Raw genomic sequence first — 25,712 nt, 5'->3', positions numbered from 1 at the left:
GCTCCTCTCTTGGGCGAGCTGACATTCGGAGAGCAGCAGCCGCGGCTCATTCAAGCGAAAGGAGGGGAGGAACGAAAAGAGATGCGCTGGCAGGGGGAGCCCGGCTCCGGGATGCCTCTCTGCTGGGGTTTTTTGAGGCTCTCTGCCTTTCTCCTCTTCCCTTTTGGCCTTTGAGCCCTGCTGGCTTCCATTCAGTGTCTTCAGATCGGCTGGCAGGACTTGGCACGGGATGAGCTGTCCTTACACCTGAAAGATCTTGAGGAACAGCCTCTTGTTTTGGGGCTCCTCACAACAAGAAGGACACTGAGGAGCTGGAGCAGGGCCAGAGAAGGGCAAGAGAGCTGGGGAAGGGTCTGGAGAAGAGGGCTGGGGAGGAGCAGCTGAGGGAGCTGGGGGTGTTGAGCCTGGAGAAGAGGAGGCTGAGGGAGACCTCCTTGCTCTCTGCAGCTCCCTGAGAGGAGGCTGCAGCCAGCTGGGGCTTGGGCTCTGCTCCCTAGGCTCAGGGGAGAGAAGGAGAGGCAATGGCCTGAAACTGTGCCAGGGGAGGCTGAGGTTGGAGAGGAGGCCAAATGTCTTTGCTGCCAGAGATTCTGCCTCTGGGCTGGGCACTGGGGAGGCCACAGCTTGAGTGCTGGATTCAGCTCTGGGCTCCTCACTGCAGGAAGGAGATTGAGGAGCTGGAGCAGGGCCAGAGAAGGGCAACAGAGATGGGAAAGGGTCTGGAGAAGAGGGCTGGGGAGGAGCAGCTGAGGGAGCTGGGGGTGTTGAGCCTGGAGAGAGGAGGCTGAGGGAGACCTCCTTGCTCTCTGCAGCTCCCTGAGAGGAGGCTGCAGCCAGCTGGGGCTTGGGCTCTGCTCACATGCAGCAGTGAGAGGAGAAGAGGAAAGAGCCTCAGGTTGTGCCAGGGGAGGCTCAGGTTGGACAGGAGGAACAATTCCTTCCCAGCAAGGGATCTCAGGCCCTGGCCCAGGCTGCCCAGAGAGGTGGTGGACTCCTCACCCCTGAGGGTGTTTAAAAGCCTGTGTTCAGTCTGGAATGTTGTGTTCAGGTTTGGGCTCCTCACTCCAAGAAGGACATTGAGGAGCTCCAGAGAAGGGCCTGGAGAATGAGTCTGGTGAAGAGAGGCTGAGGGAGCTGGGGGTGTTCAGCCCGGAGAAGAGGAAGGTGTTGGGTGATAGGTTAGAGTCTGTTCAGTCTGGAGAAGAGAAGGCTCCCAGGTGACCTCATTGTGGCCTTCCAGGATCTGAAGGGGGCTACAGGAAGGCTGGGGAGGGACTGCTCAGGATCTCAGGCAGTGCTAGGACTAGGGGGAATGGAATGAAGCTGGAGGTGGGGAGATTGAGGCTGGAGGTGAGGAGGAAGTTCTTCCCCATGAGAGTGGTGAAGCCCTGGAATGGGTTGTCCAGGGAGGTGGTTGGGGCCCTGTCCCTGGAGGTGTTTAAGGCCAGGCTGGCTGAGGCTCTGGGCAGCCTGATCTAGTGTGGGGTGTCCCTGCCCATGGCAGGGGGTTGGAACTGGCTGATCCTTGTGGTCCCTTCCAACCCTGACTGATGCTGTGATACTATGATGAGAATAGAATCAACCAGGTTGGAAAAGACCTCAGAGATCACCAAGTCCAACCTCTCACCCAGCACCATCTGATCAACTCAACCATGGCACCAAGGGCCTCATCCAGGCTCTTCCTAAACACCTCCAGGGATGGGGACTCCACCACCTCCCTGGGCAGAGAGCTGTGGAGGTTGGAAGAGATTTTTGAGCTCATCCAGTCCAAGCACTCACCCAGAGCTCCCAACCCCAGCACTGCTGCTGAGCCACTGCCACCAAACCATCTCCCTCAGCACCACCTGCCTCATCACCACCTCCAGGAGGCTTTTAAACCCCTCCAGGGATGGGGACTCCACCACCTCCCTGGGCAGCACATCCCAGTGGCCAATCTCTCCTGCTGGGAAGAACTTTCTCCTCCCCTCCAGCCTGAACCTCCCCTGGCACAGCTTGAGACTGTGTCCTCTTGTTCTGCTGCTGGCTGCCTGGGAGCAGAGCCCAACCCCCACCTGGCTCCAACCTCCCTGCAGGGAGTTGCAGAGAGCAAGAAGGTCTCCCCTGAGCCTCCTCTTCTCCAGGCTCAGCAACCCCAGCTCCCTCAGCCTCTCCTCACAGGGCTGTGCCCCAGACCCCTCCCCAGCTTTGTTGCCCTTCTCTGGACACCTTCAAGTCTCTCAATGTCCTTCTTGAGCTGAGGAGCCCAGAGCTGGACACAGGACTCAAGGGGTGGCCTGAGCAGCGATGAGCAGCGGGGGCAGACTTGAGGGTTGGGCTGGGTGACCTCTGAGCTCTTTCCCAGCCCTGCTGAGGCTGGGATTTGTCCTGATTGTGCCCTCCAGGGGACGCCTGGAGGCTGGAGGAGGACTGCACAGACCCCCCCCGGGACCCCCAGGGGCTGGGCACGGCGGTGGAGGAGGCTCCCTTCAGCTACTTCCGCACCCGCTCCTTCTACATGAGGAAGAGTCTGTCGGTGGACAACCACCTGGGGGCCCTCAGCTACGCCGTGCACCCAGCAGAGAGCAAGGCTGAGCGGGTCAAGACCAAGCTGCGGCGCCAGTTCGTGAGTATCCGGGCGCCTGCCCCTCCTGTGCCACCCCCCCACCCCCTTCCAGAGACCTCCTCACCCCAGGCAGCGCCCAACTCGGCTGCTCCAGCCTGCTGGAGCACCTCCAGTTTGCCCACCCCATGGCAGGGGCTCGTCCTGCCTCCCCGGGCAGGCTCTGCCCTGCCGCCCCCCGGGGCTGCCCTTGGTCGCTGCGGTGGAGCGAGCGGAGCTGCTTGTCCCTGGGTGCTGCTGTGGCACAAGGCTGGCAGGAGGGGCTGAGTGTTGCTGGCCTCTGCCCCCACCTGCAGGAGCAGCTTGGGTGCTGTTAGAGGGCACAGCGAGGGGCTGGGGGCGAGGGGCTGGGGGCGAGGCAGGAGCGCAGCTCAGCCCCGTCAGGGCCCCTCGGGAGCGTCCCGGGGGTGGCACAGCCAGGGTGCCCCAGGGCTGCCCCGCAGCTGTGGGAGGCTCTGCTCAATGTTTCATGGCCTTTGTGGCTCCTCTTCCCTGGGGACACCTGAGCCAGGCTTTCACCTGGCCTCCCTCCTGCCTCCTTACCGGCCTGGGGGTTGTAATGAGGGCTCAGGTGTCCTGGGGCTGAAAAGCCCTCGGTGTTGCCTGGGGATGGCTGAGAGCCTTGGCACAATGGCAGCAGGATGGGGAGGGGTGTGTGTGGGGGGGGGGTGAGCCCACAGCCATGCAGCCCAGAAGTGCCACCCAGAGCTGCTGGGCAAGGCTGTGGTGCTCCCCTGCTGCAGGATCAGGGCAGACACCACAAGCTCCTAACTCTCCCCTAGCCCCGAGGGTCACACAGCCTGCTGCTGCTGCTGCTGCCGTCCCCTGGGCTGCTCTGGGGGAGAGGCTGGTCCCCTCTGCTGGTGCTTGGGTGGGCTGATGAAGCTCTGAACATACCTTGCTCCTCCTTCCCCCCCGGGGAGGCCACTCCTGACCCCAGCAGCCTGCTGGACGCTTGAGGGGGGCAGTCTGGGGGAGTTGGTCGCCGTCCTGCTGCCTCCCGGGGCTCATGGACTGTCTCTGCGGGACCTGCTGCCCTGGGCTCGGGGTGAGAGCCTCAGGGACGGTGCTGAGCACACGTGGGACGGTGCTGAGCACACGTGGGACGGTGCTGAGCACACGTGGGACGATGGTGCTGAGCAGAAGTGGGATGGAGCATCTGCTGAGCAGCTGGAAGCTGGTGGAGGGCTGTGAGATGAGCTGGACCTGCTGTGGGGTAAGAGACGATGCACTTGCACTTCCACTGTCCCTCAGGCAGGATCTGCTGCCCCAGGCTGGCTCCAGCAGAGCAGGAGCTGGCTGAGGTGCTGGGGACTGCTGCTCCTTCAGGCACGGGCTGTGGGTGTCCCTGTGGGACCTGCCAGCCTCAGCCTCCCCTCTGCAGTGGATGTGGGGGCAAGAGGCACAGCAGGACTCCAGCTCTGAGTCCTGGGCCCTGCAGGGAGGAGAGCTCTGCCCTGCCCCTGCCTGCTCAGCACCGTGCCAGCATCGCTGTGCTGCTGCAGCTGCTTCGCCCTGGCCTTTCCTCTCCTGAGCTTTTGGGGACCTGGAGGCTCCCAGGGTGTCCCCAGGGAGCTGCAGCAGCTGCGTGGGGCAGGGGGTTGTCTTGCTGTGTCGTTTCTGGGGGGGGTTGGTAGCTGAGAGCTGTTGCTGCCGTGGGCTGTGCCCTTGTGAGAGACCTCCTGAGAAGAGCAGACTCATCCTGCCCGGGAGGGGCATCAGCAGGGGGCAGGGAGGGGGCAGGGAGCTGAGGCAGCAGCGCCCGGGGCTGGGGCAGGAGCAGGGCTGTCCACACAGTGTCCTGGAACTGAGCAGCCCAGAGCTGCACACAGGGCTCCAGCTGTGGCCTCAGCAGTGCTGAGCACAGGGGCTGCTTGGACTGGCACAGGGGCTGCTTGGACTGGCACAGGGGCAGGCTGATGGTTGGACTGGCACAGGGGCTGCTTGGACTGGCAGAGGGGCTGGTTGGACTGGCACAGGGGCAGAGTGATGGTTGGACTGGCACAGGGGCAGGCTGATGGTTGGACTGGCACAGGGGCAGGTTGGATTGGCACAGGGGCAGGCTGATGGTTGGATTGGCACAGGGGATGGTTGGATTGGCACAGGGGCAGGCTGATGGTTGGACTGGCAGAGGGGCTGGTTGGACTGGTACAGGGGCAGGCTGATGGTTGGACTGGCAGAGGGGCTGCTTGGACTGGCACAGGGGCAGGCTGATGGTTGGACTGGCACAGGGTATGGTTGGACTGGCACAGGGGCTGCTTGGACTGGCACAGGGGCAGGCTGATGGTTGGACTGGCACAGGATATGGTTGGACTGGCACAGGGGCAGGCTGATGGTTGGACTGGCACAGGGGCAAAGTGATGGTTGGACTGGCACAGGGGCTGGTTGGATTGGCACAGGGGCTGGTTGGACTGGCACAGGGGCAGGCTGATGGTTGGACTGGCACAGGGGCAGAGTGATGGTTGGACTGGCACAGGGGCAGGCTGATGGTTGGACTGGCACAGGGGCTGGTTGGATTGGCACAGGGGCAGGCTGATGGTTGGACTGGCACAGGGGCAGAGTGATGGTTGGATTGGCACAGGGGCAGGCTGATGGTTGGATTGGCACAGGGGCAGGTTGGACTGGCACAGGGGCAGGCTGATGGTTGGATTGGCACAGGGGCAGGTTGGACTGGCACTGGGGCTGGTTGGACTGGCACAGGGGCAGGCTGATGGTTGGACTGGCACAGGGGCTGCTTGGACTGGCACAGGGGCAGGCTGATGGTTGGATTGGCACAGGGGCTGGTTGGACTGGCACAGGGGTTGGTTGGACTGGCACAGGGGCAGGCTGATGGTTGGACTGGATGAGCTCTGAGCTCTTTGCCAACCTTATTGATTCCATGGTTTGTGTTGATTCTACCCTTCTGTGGTTGCCCAGGGGATGCCTGGCAGCTGGAGGATTACTGCACAGACCCCCCCCCTTGGCACCCCCAGGGGCTGGGCACGGCTGTGTGCACACAGCCAGGGAGCCCAGGTGAAGCATGGGTTTAGGAAGGGCAGGTCCTGCCTGACCAACCTGAGCTCCTTCCATGCCCAGGTGACTGCCTGGTGGCTGTGGGGCAGGCTGTGGATGAGGTCTGCCTGGACTGCAGCAAGGCCTTTGCCACCATCCCCCACAGCAAACTGCTGGCCAAGCTGTCAGCCCCTGGCTGGGACAGCAGCTCTCTGAGCTGGGTTAGGAACTGGCTGGAGGCTGAGCCCAGAGAGTGGTGGTGAATGGTGCCACAGCCAGCTGGCAGCCAGGCACCAGTGGTGTGCCCCAGGGAGCAGTGCTGGGCCCTGTGCTCTTTAACATCTTCAGTGATGATCTGGAGGAGGGCACTGAGTCCATCAGCAGTGAGTTTGCAGATGGCACCAAGCTGGGGGCAGGAATTGATCTGCTGGAGGGTAGAGAGGCTCTGCAGAGGGACCTGGACAGGCTGGGCAGATGGGCAGAGGCCAAGGGCAGGAGATTGAACACATCCAAGTGCCAGGGGCTGCACTTTGGCCACAGCAACCCCAGGCAGTGCTACAGGCTGGGGTCAGAGTGGCTGAGAGCAGCCAGGCAGAGAGGGACCTGGGGGTGCTGGTCGATGGTAGGCTGAACATGAACCTGCAGTGTGCCCAGGCAGCCAAGAGGGCCAATGGCATCCTGGCCTGCATCAGGAAGAGTGTGGCCAGCAGGAGCAGGGAGGTCATTCTGCCCCTGTACACTGCACTGGTTAGGCCACACCTTGAGTCCTGTGTCCAGTTCTGGGCCCCTCAGTTTAGGAAGGAGGTTAACTTGCTGGAGCATGTCCAGAGAAGAGCAACAAAGTTGGTGAGGGGCTTGGAGCACAGCCCTGTGAGGAGAGGCTGAGGGAGCTGGGGTTGCTTAGCCTGGAGGAGACTCAGGGGTGACCTTATCACTCTCTACAGCTACCTGAAGGGAGGTTGTAGACAGGCAGAGGTTGGTCTCTTCTCCCAGGCACCCAGTACCAGAACAAGAGGTCACAGTCTCAGGCTGCGCCAGGGGAGGTTCAGGTTGGATGCTAGGAAGAAGTTCTATACAGAGAGAGTGATTGCCCATTGGAATGGGCTGCCTGGGGAGGTGGTGGAGTCACCATCATTGGAGGTGTTCAGGAGGAGACTTGATGGGGTACTTGTTGCCATGGGTTAGCTGTTTAGGTGGGTTGGATTGGTTGATGGGTTGGACACGATGATCTTGAAGGTCTCTTCCAACCTGGTTTGGTTTATTCTAATAAAGGTGAAGGTCCTGCCAAGCTGGGGAAGGTCATTCCAGCAGCCAGAGGCAGGCTCCAGGTCCCCCCAAGGTTTGGTAACTCCTTTCCACCCCTGTGCTGGAGGTGCTGCAGCTCCCCCTGGGCTCAGGCTCAGCTCTGTGCTGCTGCTCTGCCCAGCCCCAGCTCCCTGAGCCTGGCTGGTGGAGGAACCTACGACCAGAGAGTGCTCTGGCTTGGAAGGGAGCTCCAAAGCCCATCCAGTCCAACCCCCTGCACTCAGCAGGGACATCCTCCACCAGCTCAGCTTGCCCACAGCCCTGCCCAGCCTCACCTGGAGTAGCTCCAGGGCTGGAGCCTCAGCCACCTCCCTGGGCAGCCTGTGGCAGTGCTCCTGCTGCAGAACTTGTTCCTCACACCCAAGCTCAATCTGCTCTGCTCTAGCTTGCAGCCATTGCCCCTGCAGGCCTTTGGGATCAGTCCCTCTGCAGCCTTCTTGCAGCTCCCCTCAGGTACTTGAGCCAGGTGGGAGCTGTTGGCACAGCAGAGCACTGCCAGCACAGAGCAGGATTTGTCCCTTCTGCAGTGGCTCACCTGGGGCCGTTCAGCACGGCCAGAGGCCAGGCTGGGTCCATGCCCCTGGGCTGTTTCTTGCCCTTCCCCAGCTGGTGAGGGCTTTGCTCCTGCTGTGCTGCCAGGCTGAGCTGCTGCTGCCTCTAGGGCCAGCCTCTGGGCCTTGTGTTTTGGGAGCTCCTAGCTGAGGCTCCTCCTGATGCAGGGCTTTGGAGGGGCAGTTGGGAGCCTAACCTGGCAGGGTGGATGGAGAGGGGGCAGAGCTCTGCCTCTGTGCACCCTGTGCTGTGCAGCTGCCTCCCATCCTCCTGAGCAGGCTCTGGGGGGGGGGTCATGGGCATGGGAGAGAGTCATGGAGGGGTTCAGGCTGGAAAATCTCTTCAGGATCACTGAATGCAACCATCCTAGAACCACAGAGCTGTCAGGGCTGGAAGGGAGCTCAAGGCTCAGCCAGCTCCAACCCCCTGCCATGGCCAGGGACACCTCACACCACAGCAGGCTGCTCACAGCCACCTCCAGCCTGGCTGCAAACACCTCCAGGCAGGAGGCTTCCACCACCTCCCTGGGCAGCCTGGGCCAGGCTCTCACCACCCTCCTGGCCAACAACTTCTTCCTCACAGCCAATCTCAAGCTCCCCACTTCTAGTTCTGCTCCATCCCCCCCAGTCCTATCCCTCCCTGACCCCCTCCAAAGTCCCTCCCCAGCTTTCCTGGAGCCCCCTGCAGATCCTGGAAGGCCACAAGGAGGTCTCCTGGGAGCCTTCTCCTCTCCAGCCTGCACAACCCCAACTCTCTCAGGCTGTGCTCAGAGCAGAGCAGCTCCAGCCCTCTGCTCCTCCTCCTGGCCCTTCTACCTCTACCAAGGCTGCTGCTAAACTGTGGCCCTCAGCACCTCCAGGGAGAGCCTGTTCCAGGGTCTGAGAGCTTTCAGTGAAGTTTCTTCTAATGTCCAACCTCAGCCTCCCCTGGCACAGTTTCAGGCCATTGCCTCTCCTTCTCTCCCCTGAGCCTAGGGAGCAGAGCCCAAGCCCCAGCTGGCTGCAGCCTCCTCTCAGGGAGCTGCAGAGAGCAAGGAGGTCTCCCTCAGCCTCCTCTTCTCCAGGCTCAACACCCCCAGCTCCCTCAGCTGCTCCTCCCCAGCCCTCTTCCCCAGACCCTTCCCCAGCTCTCTTGCCCTTCTCTGGCCCTGCTCCAGCTCCTCAATCTCCTTCCTGCAGTGAGGAGCCCAGAGCTGGACCCAGCACTCAAGCTGTGGCCTCCCCAGTGCCCAGCCCAGAGGCACAATCCCTGCCCTGCTCCTGCTGCCACCCCACTGCTGCTCCAGGCTAGGCTGGGCTCTGGGAGGCTGGGATGCTGCAGAGGGCTCTGGGAGGCTGCAGAGGGCTCTGGGAGGCTGCAGAGGGCTCTGGGAGTCTGCAGAGGGCTCTGGGATGCTGCAGAGGGCTCTGGGATGCTGCAGAGGGCTCTGGGAGGCTGCAGAGGGCTCTGGGATGCTGCAGAGAGCTCTGGGAGGGTGCAGAGGGCTCTGGGATGCTGCAGAGGGCTCTGGGATGCTGCAGAGGGCTCTGGGAGGCTGCAGAGGGCTCTGGGAGGCTGCAGAGGGCTCTGGGATGCTGCAGAGAGCTCTGGGAGGGTGCAGGGGGCTCTGGGATGCTGCAGAGGGCTCTGGGAGGCTGCAGAGGGCTCTGGGATGCTGCAGAGGGCTCTGGGAGGGTGCAGAGGGCTCTGGGATGCTGCAGAGGGCTCTGGGAGGCTGCAGAGGGCTCTGGGATGCTGCAGAGAGCTCTGGGAGGGTGCAGAGGGCTCTGGGATGCTGCAGAGGGCTCTGGGAGGCTGCAGAGGGCTCTGGGATGCTGCAGAGAGCTCTGGGAGGGTGCAGAGGGCTCTGGGATGCTGCAGAGGGCTCTGGGAGGCTGCAGAGGGCTCTGGGAGGCTGCAGAGGGCTCTGGGATGCTGCAGAGAGCTCTGGGAGGGTGCAGGGGGCTCTGAGATGCAGGGATGCTGCAGAGGGCTCTGGGAGGCTGCAGGGTGCTCTGAGATGCAGGGATGCTGCAGAGGGCTCTGGGATGCTGCAGAGGGCTCTGGGATGCAGCAGAGGGCTCTGGGATGCTGCAGAGGGCTCTGGGATGCAGCAGAGGGCTCTGGGATGCTGCAGAGGGCTCTGGGATGCTGCAGAGGGCTCTGGGAGGCTGCAGAGGGCTCTGGGATGCAGCAGAGGGCTCTGGGATGCTGCAGAGGGCTCTGGGATGCAGCAGAGGGTTCTGGGAGGCTGCAGAGGGCTCTGGGAGGCTGCAGAGGGCTCTGGGATGCTGCAGAGGGCTCTGGGATGCAGGGAGGCTGCAGAGGGCTCTGGGAGGCTGCAGAGGGCTCTGGGAGGCTGCAGAGGGCTCTGGGATGCAGGGAGGCTGCAGAGGGCTCTGGGAGGCTGCAGAGAGCTCTGGGAGGCTGCAGAGGGCTCTGGGATGCAGGGAGGCTGCAGAGGGCTCTGGGAGGCTGCAGAGGGCTCTGGGATGCAGCAGAGGGCTCTGGGATGCTGCAGAGGGCTCTGGGATGCCTGGCTGCTGCTGAGGCATGGCTCTGCTGCCTGCCTGCTGTGCAGGGAGCCTCTCCAAGCAGCTGCAGGCTGTCCCCTGCCCTTCCTGCCCGTGCCCACAGCCTGCTGGGGGGTGGCTGTGCCCCAGCCCTGCAGCTGGTGGCAGGGCTCTGCTGTCCCACTGCAGCCCTGGGATGGATCTGCACCGTGGGGATCGCTGGGATCTGCATGACTGGAATGGCAAATGAGGTTGTCAGCAGAGCTCTGCCTCTGATGAAGCTCTCCTCCTGCCTCCCCCGAGGCTGGCAGCGCTGTGACATCTCCCCCTGTGAGACAGGAGCCTTTGATGGCAGTGACATCTGCCTGGCACACAGCCTTGCCCCTCTGGGGCCAGCCTGGTGCTGTGACCATGCCCCTGGGCCATGGGCAGGGCTGGGGGCTGTGGCCAGCACTGGGACTGTGCTCTGAGACCTCTCCCATGGTGGTTTTCATCACAGCACCACAGAATCATCAAGGGTGGAAGAGACCTCAAAGATCCTCAAGTCCAACCTGGCACCACAGACCTCACGACTAACCCATGGCACCAAGTGCCACATCCAATCCCCTCTGGAACACCTCCAGGGATGGGGACTCCCTGGGCAGCACATCCCAGTGGCCAATCTCTCTTTTTAACATCCAACCTAAACCTCCCCTGGCACAGCTTGAGACTGTGTCCTCTTGTTCTGCTGCTGGCTGCCTGGCAGCAGAGCCCAACCCCCACCTGGCTCCAACCTCCCTGCAGGGAGTTGCAGAGAGCAAGAAGGTCTCCCCTGAGCCTCCTCTTCTCCAGGCTAAGCAACCCCAGCTCCCTCAGCCTCTCCTCACAGGGCTGTGCCCCAGACCCCTCCCCAGCTTTCTTGCCCTTCTCTGGACACCTTCAAGTCTCTCAATGTCCTTCTTGAGCTGAGGAGCCCAGAGCTGGACACAGGACTCAAGGGGTGGCCTGAGCAGTGCTGAGCACAGGGCACAAGGACTTCCCTGCTCCTGCTGGCCACACTCTTCCTGCTGCAGGCCAGGATGCCCTTGGCCTTCTTGGCCCTCTGGGCACACTGCTGGCTCCTGTTCAGCTGCTGTCCACCAGCACCCCCAGGTCCCTCTCTGCCTGGCAGCTCTCAGCCACTCTGACCCCAGCCTGTAGCTCTGCCTGGGGTTGCTGTGGCCAAAGTGCAGCCCCTGGCACTTGGCCTTGTTGAATGCCATCCTGTTGGCCTCTGCCCATCTGCCCAGCCTGGCAAGGTCCCTCTGCAGAGCCCTCCTAGCCTCTAACAGATCAACTCCTGCCCCCAGCTTGGTGCCATCTGCAAGTTAGCTGCTGCCTGACTCCATCCCCTTTTGTGTCCCTTGGTGATGGACAAGGAATTGGTTTGGGGTTTGTGCTCAGCTGGGCAGCCAGGAGCAGGGGTAGGACCTCCCCTGGTGCCCCTTGCCTGGAGGGAGGAGGAGAGTGGTGATGGCTGTGGGGAAAGCTCTGCTCATGAAAGGCAGCATGAGCCCTGCCAGGCTCAGTGGTAGCCTTGTGGAGCCCTGTGGGAGGTCACCCAGGGCTGAGCCCCTGCCTGTGGTGGCTGCTGGGGCAGTCAGTGCAGGTTACAGCAGGGCTCAGGGAGACCTTCTGCTCCTTCTTCTCCCCTCTGGATGCTGAGGTGGTTTGCATCCAGCCCAGACCTCCTGGTGCTGCCCACAGCTGTTGGGATGCTGGAAGGCAGGCAGCTGAGCTGGGGGTGCAGGTCCTGCTGCTCCCTGCAGAGGAACCACAGAACGTTGGGGCTGGGAGGGACCTCTGGAGGGCATCCAGCCCAGGCCCACTGCCAGGGCAGGGCACCCAGGGACACATCCGGGGGGGGTGGAAGCTCTCCACACCAGCAGACTCCACAACCTCTCTGGGCAGCCTGCTCCAGGCCTCCAGCAGCCTCACCCCAAGCAACTTTCTCCTCCTGCTGAGGAGGAACCTCCTGGGTTCCAGTTTGTGTCCATTGCCTCCTGTCCTGTCACAGGGCAGCACTGACCAGATCCTGGCCCCTGCTTGCCCCCCATCCCTCAGGTGGTTTGAGGCTGCAGCCAGAGATGCTTCAGCAAACACCTCTGGATGGTCCTGAGCTTGCTGAGCACACCAAGGCCTGGCCTGGCAGGGCCCAGAGCAGGGTCTGCTCAAAGAATCCTGAATGGTTTCCATTGGCAGGGACCTTAAAACTCATCCAGCCCCTGCCCCCTGCCACGGGCAGGGACCCCTCCCATGGGCAGGGACCCCTCCCACCAGCACAGCTTGCTCAGGGCCTCATCCAGCCTGGTCCTGAACACCTCCAGGCAGGAGGCAGCCACAGCCTCCCTGGGCAGCCTGGGCCAGAGTCTCCCCAGCCTCACTGCAAAGGATTTCTTCCTCCTCTCCACTCTCAGTCTCCTCTCTCCCAGCTCAAAGCCATTGTCTCTCCCAGCCCTTGGCCCAAGTCCCTCCCCAGCCCCCCTGGAGCCCCCCTCAGGTCCCAGGATCTCTCTTCCCCCTTGAACCTCCTCTTGCTGTTGCTTCCCCAGCTGTGTCAGCAAGCCTGGCTGCCATGGTCTGTTCCCTTACACCTTGGAGCTCACACTCTGCACAGCTTTGGTTCTTTGCCATCTGAGGAAGGTTCCTCAGGGTCCTGAGCAAACTGCAAGCCCCCAGATCCTTGCCACGGGCTGCTGGGGACTGCCAATGAAGAAAGAACTTGGTTAGCCTGAGGTTTCAGCGCTCCAGAGCAGTTCAGCTGCGAGCAGGTCCATGCCTGAGCCTGAAGAAGGCCTTTTGGACATCCCTGTGGCTTGACAGAGAGCCAAGGATCTGGCCAGGGGAGTGAGCTGCAGGCCTGGGAGCAGCTCAGTGTGGTTTAGTGGGGCATGGTCCAGGGGTGGCCCTGCAGTGCTGGGTGGAGGCTTGGGCTGGGGGAGCTTGGAGCTCACTTCCAGCCAGATCCATTCTGGGATGCTGTCTGGTGGAGACTTGTCTGACAGCTTCACAGCTTGCAGCAGGTTGGGAGGGACCCTCCAAGGGCATCCTGTCCAACCCCCTGCAGGCAGCAGGGACCTCTCCAACCAGAGCAGGCTGCTCAGGTCCATAGCAAGGCTGTACTTGAATGTCTCCAGGGATGGAGCCTCCTCCACCCACCCTGAGCAGCCTGTGCCAGCATCTCCCCAGCCTCCCTGTGCAGAGCTTCCTCCTGCTATCCATTGATGCACTCATCAGGGAGAGCTCCAACCAGAGCAGGCTGCCCAGGGGCACAGCCAGTTGATCTGGATGATCTGGAAGGTCTGTTCCAAGCAGATCCATTCTGTGGGTGGCACTCTAGGGGTGCTCCAGCAGCTGTGGAGCTGATGCTGAGGGCCATGGCTCAGTGGTGACCCTGCAGTGCTGGGGGGAGCCTTGGGCTGCAGCAGCTTGGAGCTCACTTCCAGCTGGATTGATGCTGGGATACTGTGATGCTGTCTGGTGGAGACTTGTCTGACAGCTTGCAGCAGGTTGGAAGGTATCCTCCAAGGGCATCCTGTCCAACCCCCTGCAGGCAGCAGGGACCTCTCCAACCAGAGCAGGCTGCCCAGGTCCATAGCAAGGCTGCACTTGAATATCTCTAGGGATGGAGCCTGCACCACCTCCCTGGGCAGCCTGTGCCAGAGTCTCCCCAGCCTCCCTGTGCAGAGCTTCCTCCTGCTATCCATTGATGCACTCAGCAGGGACACCTCCAGCCAGAGCAGGCTGCCCAGGGCACAGCAAGCTGGCCTGGGTGATCTGGAAGGTCTCTTCCGAGCAGGTCCCTGCTGTGGTGGCTGCCTGCGGCGGGCACGGTTCGTGGGCTCCGGGGGCTATGCGCTGGGCGCTGCGCAGCCTGCCCGGGGGCGCTCGGGGGGAGCCGGCAGGGAGTTGCCGACTGCGGCTCCGCTGCCCTCAGAGGGCAGGCAGCTGCCGGAGGCGCTGGCCGCAGCCGGGCCGCGCCTGCAGTAGCAGCCCTGCGCCGCAAGAGGGCGCTGCAGAACTGCGCTTCGGCAGCCTGCGCTCCGCTGCGAGAAGGATGGGATGGGATGGGATGGGATGGGATGGGATGGGATGGGATGGGATGGGATGGGATGGGATGGGATAGGATAGGATAGGATAGGATAGGATAGGATAGGATAGGATAGGATAGGATAGGATAGGATAGGATAGGATCAACCAGGTTGGAAGAGACCTCAAAGATCACCAAGTCCAACCTCTCCCCCAGCACCATCTGATCAACTCAACCATGGCACCAAAGGCCTCAGCCAGGCTCTTCCTAAACACCTCCAGGGATGGGGACTCCACCACCTCCCTGGGCAGCACATCCCAGGGGCCAATCTCTCTTGCTGGGAAGAACTTTCTCCTCCCCTCCAGCCTGAACCTCCCCTGGCACAGCTTGAGACTGTGTCCTCTTGTTCTGCTGCTGGTTGCCTGGGAGCAGAGCCCAACCCCCACCTGGCTCCAACCTCCCTGCAGGGAGTTGTAGAGGGCAATGAGGTCTCCCCTGAGCCTCCTCTTCCCCGGGCTAAGCAACCCCAGCTCCCTCAGCCTCTCCTCACAGGGCTGTGCCCCAGACCCCTCCCCAGCTTTGTTGCCCTTCTCTGGACACCTTCCAGCATCTCAACCTCTCTCCTAACCTGAGGCACCATCCCTGCTCTCTCACTGGAGAGGTCTGACTTCTCCTCAGCCTCCAAACCCTGACCTCTCCAGCCAGAGCAGGCTGCCCAGGGCCTGACCTTGAATGGCTCCAGGGATGGAGCCTGCACCACCTCCCTGGGCAGCCTGTGCCAGAGTCTCCCCAGCCTCCCTCTGCAGAGCTTCCTCCTGATGCCCCAACCCAGTCCTGTCCTGCTGCAGTTTCAACCCCCTGCCCCTTCTCCTATCCCAACAGTCCCTCCTCAGCCCTCCTGCAGGTGCCCTGCAGCAGGCCTGGGGCTGGGGAGAGCTCTCTGCCAGCACCAGGGTCCTTGGCAGGCTCTCTGGGGGTGCTCTGGGGGCACCCTGGTGCCATCTGCAAGCTGCCCAGGGGCACAGTGAAGAGCTCTGGGGAAGGAGGAGGCAGTGGCCTCCCTCGGAGGGGGCACTGGGGGCTGGGGATCAAGCAGAGCATTTCTGGTGGGAAGGAGATGCTGCCTGGGCTGGGGGGGCAGCTGGCACTGGCAGCAAGGGCAGGGGATGGGGGGGGGTGGGGGAGGGAAGGATGGAACAAGGAAGGATCCTGAAACCCAAGCCCTGTTTTGCTATTTACTTTGGTTCTCTTTCTCCTCCCAGAATAAGAAACAAAGCTGCTGGATTTGCATCACCAGGAGCAACTTGAGGAGGGAGGAGGAAGCTGTGGGGGGCCTCATTAGTGGCCAGGAATGTGCTGGCAAGGGGAGGGCCTGGTGACAGTGGAGGTGGTTTGACCTGCAGGCTCCTATTAGCATTTGGTTCATGTGGCTGCTCCCTTCCTGGGGATGGGTTTGGGTGTGAAGGCTGCTTTGTGAGCCTCAGCCCTGCAAGAGCAGCCTGTGCAGAGGCAGGAGCAGCTGGGGCTGCAGCAGAGGGCAAGGGGGAGCCATTGCCTCTGCTCCTGTCAGTGAGGAGCAGAGGCTGCCCCCCCTTCGCTCCAGCCTCCCTTCAGGGAGCTGTAGAGAGCACTGAGGTCTCCCCTCAGCCCTAACCTCTTCTCCTTCCACCCTCCTGACTTCCACTCTCACCCCTTGCCCAGGGAGCTGTGCCAGCTCCAGTCTGTGCCCAGAGGGTCCTCATGGTGCCCAGTTTGCAGCCACATGCTGGGATGGGCACCCATGGACATCTCCTGCAGAGCCAGGGATGGAGCTCCTGAAAGCCAAGCAGCTTTGTCTCTTTCTGCACTGCCTGTCCAGGGGGCTCTGCCTGTGGTGTGCAGGGAGCTGCCCCTTCCCTTCCCTTCTCTTCCCTTCCCTTCCCTTCCCTTTCCCTTCCCTTCCCTTCCTTCCCTTCCCTTCCCTTCCCTTTCCCTTCCCTTCCCTTCCCTTTCCCTTCCCTTCCCTTCCCTTCCCTTCCCTTCCCTTCCCTTCCCTTCCCTTCCCTTCCCTTCCCTTCCCTTCCCCTTCCCTTCCCTTCCCTTCCCTTCCCTTCCCTTCCCTTTCCCCTTCCTTCCCTTCCCTTCCCTTCCCTTCCCTCTTCCCTTCCCTTCCCTTCCCTTCCTCTCCAGTCTGCTCACAGCAAGGGACTAAGAATAGCCTCAGAGGGCTGCTGCCTGGGGTAGCTGCCTGGCCTACAGCTGTGACACCTTCAGCCTGGCTGATCCTCACGCAGGGGGAGGGGAGGGAGGGAGGAGGGCCCAGCTGAGGAGGGGTGGGATGGATGCTGTGGCTGGTCTGAGCTCTAGATGCCTCTCTGCATGACAAAGAGCCTCCTAGCTGGCAGCCTGCTGAACCTCTCCTCGCTGGAGCCTCCCCAGCAGCTCAGAAGGTGGACAGGAACCCAGGCAGTGGAGCACAGAGCAGGCACAGCAGGGTGGAAGGGACCCTCCAAGGTCACCTTGTCCAAGCCCCCCTGCAGGCAGCAGGGACACCTCCTGTGAGGTCAGGTTGCTCAGGGCCACTTCAAGCCTGACTTGGAATGTCCCCAGGGATGGAGACTCCACCACCACCTCCCTGGGCAGCCTGGGCCAGAGTCTCCCCAGCCTCACTGCCAACAATTTCTTCCTCCTCTCCACTCTCAGTCTCCTCTCTCCCAGCTCAAAGCCATTGGCCCTGGGCCTGGCACTCCCAGCCCTTGGCCAAGTCCCTCCCCAGCTCTCCTGGAGCCCTTCATGTACTGGGAGGCTGCTCTGAGGTCTGCCTGGAGCCTTCTCTTCTCCAGGCTGCACAGCCCCAGCTCTCCCAGGGGAGGTTCTGCAGCCTCTGATCATCTCTGTGGCCTCCTCTGGCTCCTCTCCAGCAGCTCCAGGTCTCTCTTGTGCTGGGGGTCCCATACCTGGCCCCAGCCCTGCAGGGGAGGTCTCCCCAGAGCAGAGCAGAGGGCAGGATCCTCTCTCTCCAGCTCTGGCAATGGGCACTGGCAGCACAGGAGGCCAAGGGCAGCCTGAGGCTGCCCTTGGCCTCCTGTGCTGCCAGTGCCCATTGCTGGCTCCTGTCCAGCTCCCTCCCTGCCCCCCCCCCCAGCCTTGCTGACCCTCAGGAGGTCCTCCTGAGCCTCTCCAGCCTGTCCAGGTCCCCCTGGGGGCAGATCAGCAAGCTGCCAGGTGGGGAAAGCCTCAGGCCCTTCACCCTGGGTGCTGCTGCTGAGGGACTGAAAGCCCTGGCCCAGCCCTGGCCCCGGCAGGAAGGAGCTGAGCTGGAGCTGGCTGCAGCTGAGCACCAGGCTGGGGGGAGCCTGCCTGCCTGGCTGTGCTCTCCCGAGGCTGCCACCCCCTGATTTAACAGCCAGAGGGTCAAAGGAGCTGCTTGGGAGCTCCTGCCACCTCCAGGAGATCAAAAGAGTTTCCCTCTCCTCCACGTGGCCAGGGGCAGCCCCGGCTGATTGAAGGCAGCTTAGCAGGCAGCAGTGCCCTGACCTTCCCCTGCAGCCCTCCCCAGGCCCTGCTGGGGGCCAGCTGAGCCTGAGCCCCGGAGCTGTGCTGAGCTGTGGCTGTGGGAAGAGCCTGCAGGGAGAGAGGAGGCAGGGAGGGGAGGGGGGGAGGTGAGGGGCAAGTGTCTGACACTGGGGCTCTGGCTCCCAGCTGCTCTGCCCAGCCCCCACCTGCAGCACTGCCTCCAGCTCTGGGCCCCCAGCACAGGAAGGACCTGGAGCTGCTGGAGAGGGCCAGAGAGATGCTCAGAGACTGAAGAACCTCCCCTGTGGGGCCAGGCTGGGAGAGATGGGGCTGTGCAGCCTGGAGAAGAGAAGGCTCCAAGGAGACCTCAGTGCCCTGAAGGGCTCCAGGAGAGCTGGGGAGGGACTTGGGCCAAGGGCTGGGAGTGCCAGGCCCAGGGCCAATGGCTTTGAGCTGGGAGAGAGGAGACTGAGAGTGGAGAGGAGGAAGAAATCCTTTGCAGGGAGGCTGAGGAGACTCTGGCACAGGCTGCCCAGGGAGGTGGTGGTGGGGACTCCATCCCTGGGGACATTCCAAGTCAGGCTTGAAGTGGCCCCACCCCTGGACCATGCCCCACTAAACCACACTGAGCTGCTCCCAGGCCTGCAGCTCACTCCCCTGGCCAGATCCTTGGCTCTCTGTCAAGCCACAGGGGGTGTCCAAAAGGCCTTCTTCAGGCTCAGGCATGGACCTGCTCGCAGCTGAACTGCTCTGGAGCGCTGAAACCTCAGGCTAACCAAGTTCTTTCTTCATTGGCAGTCCCCAGCAGCCCATGGCAAGGATCTGGGGGCTTGCAGTTTGCTCAGGACCCTGGGGAACCTTCCTCAGATGGCAAAGAACCAAAGCTGTGCAGAGTGTGAGCTCCAAGGTGTAAGGGAACCAGACCATGGCAGCCAGGCTTGCTGACACAGCTGGGGAAGCAACAGCAAGAGGAGGTGCAAGGGGGAAGAGAGATCCTGGGACCTGAGGGGGGCTCCAGGAGGGCTGGGGAGGGACTTGGGCCAAGGGCTAGGAGAGACAATGGCTTTGAGCTGGGAGAGAGGAGACTGAGAGTGGAGAGGAGGAAGAAATCCTTTGCAGTGAGGCTGGGGAGGCTCTGGCACAGGCTGCCCAGGGAGGCTGTGGCTGCCTCCTGCCTGGAGGTGCTCAGGACCAGGCTGGATGAGGCCCTGAGCAAGCTGTGCTGGTGGGGAGGGGTCCCAGCCCGTGGCAGGGGGCTGGAGCTGGAGGATCTTGCAGCTCCCTTCCCCCCCCAGCCCATCCCAAGCCTCCCCAGCTCTCAGGTGCTGACCGCTCCTGGGTTCTGGAGGGCTGCTGCAGGCAGCCCAGCCCCGGGCCAGCTCTCTGTCTGCTTACCAGGGGCCCTGCGGCAAACGTTGAGCTCAACAGCGAGGGGCAAAACAGCTGAGAGCTTGCAGCGGCTGGGAAGGGACCCTCGGGAGCTCGTCCTGTCCAGCCCCCTGCAGCCGGCAGGGTCACCTCCCGCCGGGGCGGGCAGCCCCGGGGCCGCCGCTCGCTCGGGGCTTGGGCTCTCTCCTGCAGCTCCCTTCGGCCCGGGCTGGTTTTCCCCTGCAGCTTTGGTTTTGTTCCGAGGGAAGCTCGGCCCCCGCTCAGGCACGGCCGAGGCTCTCCTTCCTGCCGGAGCAGCCCCCCCCTCCACCCCCGAGAGCATCTCTCCCTCCCCTCCCCCACACCTCATTGTTCCCGGGGAGCGCAGCCGGTGCCGCTGGAATGTTAATTGGGGATGTCAATGAGCACCGCTCCCCCCCCCCAGCGACCCCCAGCGCCCCCCAACCCCCTCCTCTCCTCCCCACCTCCCCCAGCCCCCTCCTCCCCTCCTGACCTCCCCCAGCCCCCCCCAGCCCCCTCCTCCCCTCCCGACCTCCCCCAGCCCCCCCAGCCCCCCCCAACCCCCTCCTCCCCTCCCGACCTCCCCCAGCCCCCCCCAGCCCCCTCCTCCCCCTCCCGACCTCCCCCAGCCCCCTCCAGCCCCCCCTAACCCCCCTCCTCCCCTCCCGACCTCCCCCAGCCCCCCCAGCCCCCTCCTCCCCTCCCGACCTCCCCCAGCCCCCTCCAGCCCCCCCCTAACCCCCTCCTCCCCTCCCGACCTCCCCCAGCCCCCCCAGCCCCCTCCTCCCCTCCCGACCTCCCCCAGCCCCCTCCAGCCCCCCCTAACCCCCTCCTCCCCCTCCCGACCTCCCCCAGCCCCCCCAACCCCCTCCTCCCCTCCCGACCTCCCCCACCCCCCTCCAATCCCCCCCCAGCCCCCTCCTCCCCCCCCCGACCTCCCCCAGCCCCCTCCAGCCCCCCCCAGCCCCCTCCTCCCCTCCCGACCTCCCCCAGCCCCCTCCTCAGGAGCGAACTGGATCGATTCAGGCGCTGGGGGTCGCCTCTCTCCCTCCCCCCCCCTCCCCGGGCAGCCTCAAGTGGCCATTGTGCAGCCGCCCCTGGGATTCGCTGCTGTCCCCTTCCAGGAGCTTTGGGGTTGGGGTTTTTGGGGGGTTGTTGTTCCTTTTGGCATTAAAGGCAATTTCTAAAGGGGAAGGGGTGGGGGGACACACACACACAGGACCTCCCCAGGCTGAGCCAGGGTGGGCAGGGCAGTGGGGTTGCCCCTGGGACCCATTCCCAGAGGGACTCAGGGCTTGGAACCGTGGAGCTGGGGAGGCTGGGAGAGACCTCAGAGCTCAGCCACTCCAACCTCCCACCCAGAGCTCCCAGCACTGCTGCTCAGCCACTGCCACCAAAGCCCTGCCACCAAACCACCTCCCCTCAGCACCCCCCTCCCTCAGCACCCCCTCCAGGAGGCTTTGAAACCCCTCCAGGGTTGGGGACTCCACCACCTCCCCTGGGCAGCCTGGGCCAGGGCCTGAGATCCCTTGCTGGGAAGGAATTGTTCCTCCTGTCCAACCTGAGCCTCCCCTGGCACAACCTGAGGCCTCTTTCCTCTTGTCCCCCAGCTGGCTGCAGCCTCCTCTCAGGGAGCTGCAGAGAGCAAGGAGGTCTCCCTCAGCCTCCTCTGCTGCAGGCTCAACACCCCCAGCTCCCTCAGCTGCTCCTCCCCAGCCCTCTTCTCCAGACCCTTCCCCAGCCCTTCTCTGCCCTTCTCTGCCAGCCCTTGCCTCTGCCACCCCTCCCTTGCTTCTCCTCCCTCTCCTCTCCGTTTGCTGTCCTCCCTGCTGCTGCTGTTCCTGCCCCTGGGAAGGCTTTGCTGAGGAGGGAGAGGTGCAGGCTGACCTCCACATGCCCAGCTGGTAGAGAGCTGGAGCTGGGAGCTGGTGGTGCTGACCCAGGTGGTAGAGAGCTGGAGCTGGATGTGGTGATGCTGACCCAGGTGGTATAGAGCTGGTGCTGCAGCTGGTGCTGGTGACCCAGGTGGTAGAGAGCTCCTCCCTGGAGGTGTTCAGGGCCAGGCTGGATGGAGCCTTGAGCAGCCTGGGCTGCTGGAGGCTCAGCAGCTGCCCCTGCAGGGCTTTGACAGAGGCAGAGCTGTGGTGCTGGGGGCCATGGCTTGGCAGCACCCTTGGCAGGGTCACAGCATGGGAGGGGACTGGATGCTCTCCAAGGTCTTTTCCATCCCAAACCAGGCAGTCCTCAGAGCAGCCTCCCAGTAGCTGAAGGGCTCCAGGAGAGATGGGGAGGGACTTGGGCCAAGGGCTGGGGAGTGCCAGGCCCAGGACCAATGGCTTTGAGCTGGGAGAGAGGAGACTGAGAGTGGAGAGAGGAAGAAATCCTTTGCAGTGAGGCTGGGGAGACTCTGGCCCAGGCTGCGCAGGGAGGCTGTGGCTGCCTCCTGCCTGGAGGTGTTGAGGACCAGGCTGGATGAGGCCCTGAGCAAGCTGTGCTGGTGGGAGGGGTCCCTGCCCCAGGGCAGGGGCTTGGTGCTGGCTGAGCTTGCAGCTCCCTTCCAACCCTGAGCTCCTGCCCTCACAGGGCTGGGCAGCAGGGCTGCATTCCTGCAGGCCAGGCCAGCTCCAGCTCAGCTCTCCCCCAGTTTCAATTCAGAAGCTCTGCAGAGTTGTGCCAGGGGACTCCTGGCAGAGGAGTTCCAGTTGGGGTTGCCAGTGGCTTCTTCCTCTGCTGGGGCTGGCCAGCTGGAGGGGCTCAGAGCTTCCATCACCTCTCCCACCTTCTCCAGCAGGAGGCAGCTGGAGATGGATTTGCTATGACTGTCCAGTACCAGCCAGGCAGAGAGGGACCTGGGGGTGCTGGTGGACAGCAGCTGAACAGGAGCCAGCAGTGTTGCCCAGGGGGCCAAGAAGGCCAAGGGCATCCTGGCCTGCATTAGGCAGAGTGTGGCCAGCAGGAGCAGGGAAGTCCCTTGTGCCCTGTGCTCAGCACTGCTCAGGCCACCCCTTGAGTCCTGTGTCCAGCTCTGGGCTCCTCAGCTCAAGAAGGACATTGAGAGACTTGAAGGTGTCCAGAGAAGGGCAACAAAGCTGGGGGAGGGGTCTGGGGCACAGCCCTGTGAGGAGAGGCTGAGGGAGCTGGGGTTGCTGAGCCTGGAGAAGAGGAGGCTCAGGGGAGACCTTCTTGCTCTCTGCAACTCCCTGCAGGGAGGTTGGAGCCAGGTGGGGGTTGGGCTCTGCTCCCAGGCAGCCAGCAGCAGAACAAGAGGACACAGTCTCAAGCTGTGGCCAGGGGAGGTTCAGGCTGGAGGGGGAGGAGAAAGTTCTTCCCAGAGAGAGAGATTGGCCCCTGGGATGTGCTGCCCAGGGAGGTGGTGGAGTCCCCATCCCTGGAGGTGTTTAGGAAGAGCCTGGCTGAGGCCCTTGGTGCCATGGTTGAGTTGATCAGATGGTGCTGGGTGAGAGGTTGGACTTGAGGATCTCTGAAGTCTTTTCCAACCTGGTTAATTCCTATTCTATTCTATTCTATTCTATTCTATTCTATTCTATTCTATTCTATTCTATTCCATTCCATTCCATTCCATTCCATTCCATTCCCTCCCCCTCCCCTCCCCTCCATCCCCTCCCCTCCCATGCCCTCCCATCCCATCCCATTCCATCCCATCCCATCCCAAAGGAGGTGCAGACGGACTTCACCTCCCTGGAGCTGTGCTCCCAGCCTCTCACCCCAGTGTCTTTTCACCACCCCTCCCCTACCCCCCTTCATCTCTCATGCTCCTGCTTAGTGCCTCAGGAAACCTTTCCCTTCCTCTCCTGAGCTGTTCAAGGCCCACCCCAAAGCAGAGGCTGGAGCTCCAGGCTCTGATGTCCCCCAGGCTGGGGCAGTGGTTTTAGCTCAGGTGGTGGCTGGAAGGGAGAGGTTTGCCTGGCTGGGGCTGAGCCTCCTGCACCTGCTGCTTCCCCAGGGCACAGCTCTCTGCCTGGCAGCTGCAGCCCCTTTTCTGCTGGCTTCCCACCAGCCCTCCACCTGGAGAGGTCTCTCCCTTCCCTCTGGCACCACTCTGCTCCCTGCTTGCTGGCCTGCAGCTCAGCAGGGCTGCCAGAGCCTGCTGCAGGTCGGGTGGCTGCTGGGCTTTTGCAAGGTGACTCAGGCAGCTTCAGCTTTCCTCTCCCCCAGGCAGGCACCAAAGCAATCTGAGAAGGTTTTCCCTGCAGCTTTCTGAGCCTGCTCTCACTTGGTGGTCTGCAAAGCTGCCAGGAGCTGGCAGGAGCCCTGGCAGGAGCAGGGTTTGGCAGTGCAGGGGGATGGGATGGGGTAGGGTGGGATGGGATGGGATGGGATGGGATGGGGTGGGATGGGATGGAGTGGGATGGGATGGGGTGGGATGGATGTGGCAGGGCTGGGTGGCGATGCTCTGCTCCAGTGTCCAGCTGGGCACTGGCAGAGGGCAGATCATGGAAACCACTGAGCTGTTTGGGTTGGCAAAGCCCTTTCAGAGCATCCACTCCAACCATGCTCTAACTCTGCCCAGGCTGGGGCTGAGCCATGGCCCTCAGCACCACAGCTCTGCCTCTTGGAAACCCCTCCAGGGATGAGGATTCAACCTCCTCCCTGGGCAGCCTGGGCCAGGGCCTGGGAACCCTTTCAGCCAAGCAGTTTCTTCTCATGTCTTCCTTAGTCTGCTGCTGACCCCTGGCACTCAGCACCACACTCTGCACCATCACCCAGCCCAGGTGCAGGAGCTGGGAAGCTCCCATGGCAGCAGCTCTGACTCTGTCTTGGAGCTCTGCTTTCTCTTCTTCTTTTTCTTTTATGAGCTTGGCCTGGGGGAGAGGATTGGAAGGTAGAGAGGCTCTGCAGAGGGACCTGGACAGGCTGGGCAGATGGGCAGAGGCCAAGGGCAGGAGATTGAACACATCCAAGTGCCAGGGGCTGCACATTGGCCACAGTAACCCCAGGCAGTGCTGCAGGCTGGGGTCAGAGTGGCTGAGAGCAGCCAGGCAGAGAGGGACCTGGGGGTAGTGGTCTATGGTAGGCTGAACATGAGCCTGCAGTGTGCCCAGGCAGCCAGGAGGGCCAAGGGCATCCTAGCCTGGATCAGGAAGAGTGTGGCCAGCAGGAGCAGGGAGGTCATCCTGCCCTGTGCTCAGCACTGCTCAGGCCACCCCTTGAGTCCTGTGTCCAGCTCTGGGCTCCTCAGCTCAAGAAGGACATTGAGAGACTTGAAGGTGTCCAGAGAAGGGCAACAAAGCTGGGGAGGGGTCTGGGGCACAGCCCTGTGAGGAGAGGCTGAGGGAGCTGGGGTTGCTTAGCCTGGAGAAGAGGAGGCTCAGGGGAGACCTTCTTGCTCTCTGCAACTCCCTGCAGGGAGGTTGGAGCCAGGTGGGGGGTTGGGCTCTGCTCCCAGGCAGCCAGCAGCAGAAACAAGAGGACACAGTCTCAAGCTGTGCCAGGGGAGGTTGAGGCTGGAGGTGAGGAGAAAGTTCTTCCCAGAGAGAGTTGTTGGCCATTGGGATGTGCTGCCCAGGGAGGTGGTGGAGTCCCCATCCCTGGAGGTGTTCCAGAGGGGATTGGATGTGGCACTTGGTGCCATGGTTTGGTCATGAGGTCTGTGGTGCCAGGTTGGACTTGATGATCTTTGAGGTCTTTTTCACCCTTGGTGATTCTGTGGTTCTGATCCAAAGGGAAGGAGAGCTGCAGAAGGCTTTTGCTGCTGGATGAAGCAGGCGAGGTGCTGGGGGGGTGCCAAGGAGTGGTGGGGAATGGACTTCAGTCTGGCAGGGGCTCAGTCACCAGTGGTGTCCCCCAGGGTTCAGTGCTGGCCTCTGCCCTCTTTCATGTCTTTATCAGTGGGTTGAGGGGGTTGAGAGCAACCTCAGTCAGCATGCAGATGACAGCCAGCTGGGTGGCTGTGTGAGTCTGCTGGGGGTAGGGAGGCTTTGCAGCAGGGTGTGGGCAGGTGAGACCCAAGGGCCGAGGCTCAGTGGATGAAGCTCAACAAGGCCAAGGGCCAGGTCTCTGCACCTGGCTCACAACAAGCCCCAGCTGGGCTCTGGGCAACCTGATCTAGAGGAGGATGTCCCTGCTGTGTGCAGAGGTGGTTGGATTGGGTGAGCTTTCCAGGTCCTTTCCAACCCAGAGCACTCTGTGATTCTATGCAGCCAGCAGGGGACATCCTCCACCAGCTCAGGTTGCCCAGAGCCCTCTCCAGCCTCCCCTGGAATAGCTCCAGGGATGGAGCCTCAACCACCTCCCTGGGCTGGCCTGCATCAGGAAGAGTGTGGGCAGCAGGAGCAGGGAAGTCATCCTGCCCTGTGCTCAGCACTGCTCAGGCCACCCCTTGAGTCCTGTGTCCAGCTCTGGGCTCCTCAGCTCAAGAAGGACATTGAGAGACTTGAAGGTGTCCAGAGAAGGGCAACAAAGCTGGGGAGGAGGTCTGGAGCACAGCCCTGTGAGGAGAGGCTGAGGAGCTGGGGTTGCTTAGCCTGGAGAAGAGGAGGCTCAGGGGAGACCTTCTTGCTCTCTGCACCTCCCTGCAGGGAGGTTGGAGCCAGGTGGGGGTTTGGGCTCTTCTCCCAGGCAGCCAGCAGCAGAACAAGAGGAACACAGTCTGAAGCTGTGCCAGGGGAGGTTTAGGCTGGAGGTGAGGAGAAAGTTCTTCCCAGAGAGAGTAATTGGCCACTGGGATGTGCTGCCCAGGGAGGTGGGTGGAGTCCCCAGCCCTGGAGGTGTTCCAGAGGGGATTGGATGTGGCACTTGGTGCCATGGTCTAGTCCTGAGTTCTGTGGTGCCAGGCTGGACTTGGTGATCTTTGAGGTCTCTTCCAACCTTGGTGATTCTG

At 62.7% G+C, this 25,712-nt stretch overlaps 1 protein-coding gene across 1 annotated transcript in view; it reads left to right on the top strand.

The window, feature by feature from the left end:
* LOC137445469 (ankyrin repeat and fibronectin type-III domain-containing protein 1-like) overlaps window positions 1-25,712 on the top strand; it is a 203,961-nt gene that overhangs the window by 42,257 nt on the left and 135,992 nt on the right. The window contains exon 3 of the mRNA XM_068147248.1: window positions 2,382-2,602. Within this exon, the coding sequence (XP_068003349.1) occupies window positions 2,382-2,602 (221 nt within the window). The remainder of the gene's footprint in view (window positions 1-2,381; window positions 2,603-25,712) is intronic.

The sequence above is a fragment of the Melanerpes formicivorus genome, unplaced genomic scaffold (assembly GCF_026170545.1).
Source record: "Melanerpes formicivorus ecotype bairdi unplaced genomic scaffold, bMelFor1.0.p_v2 SCAF_14, whole genome shotgun sequence".
NCBI lineage: Eukaryota > Metazoa > Chordata > Aves > Piciformes > Picidae > Melanerpes > Melanerpes formicivorus.
This window is presented reverse-complemented; position numbering and strand designations above follow the sequence as displayed.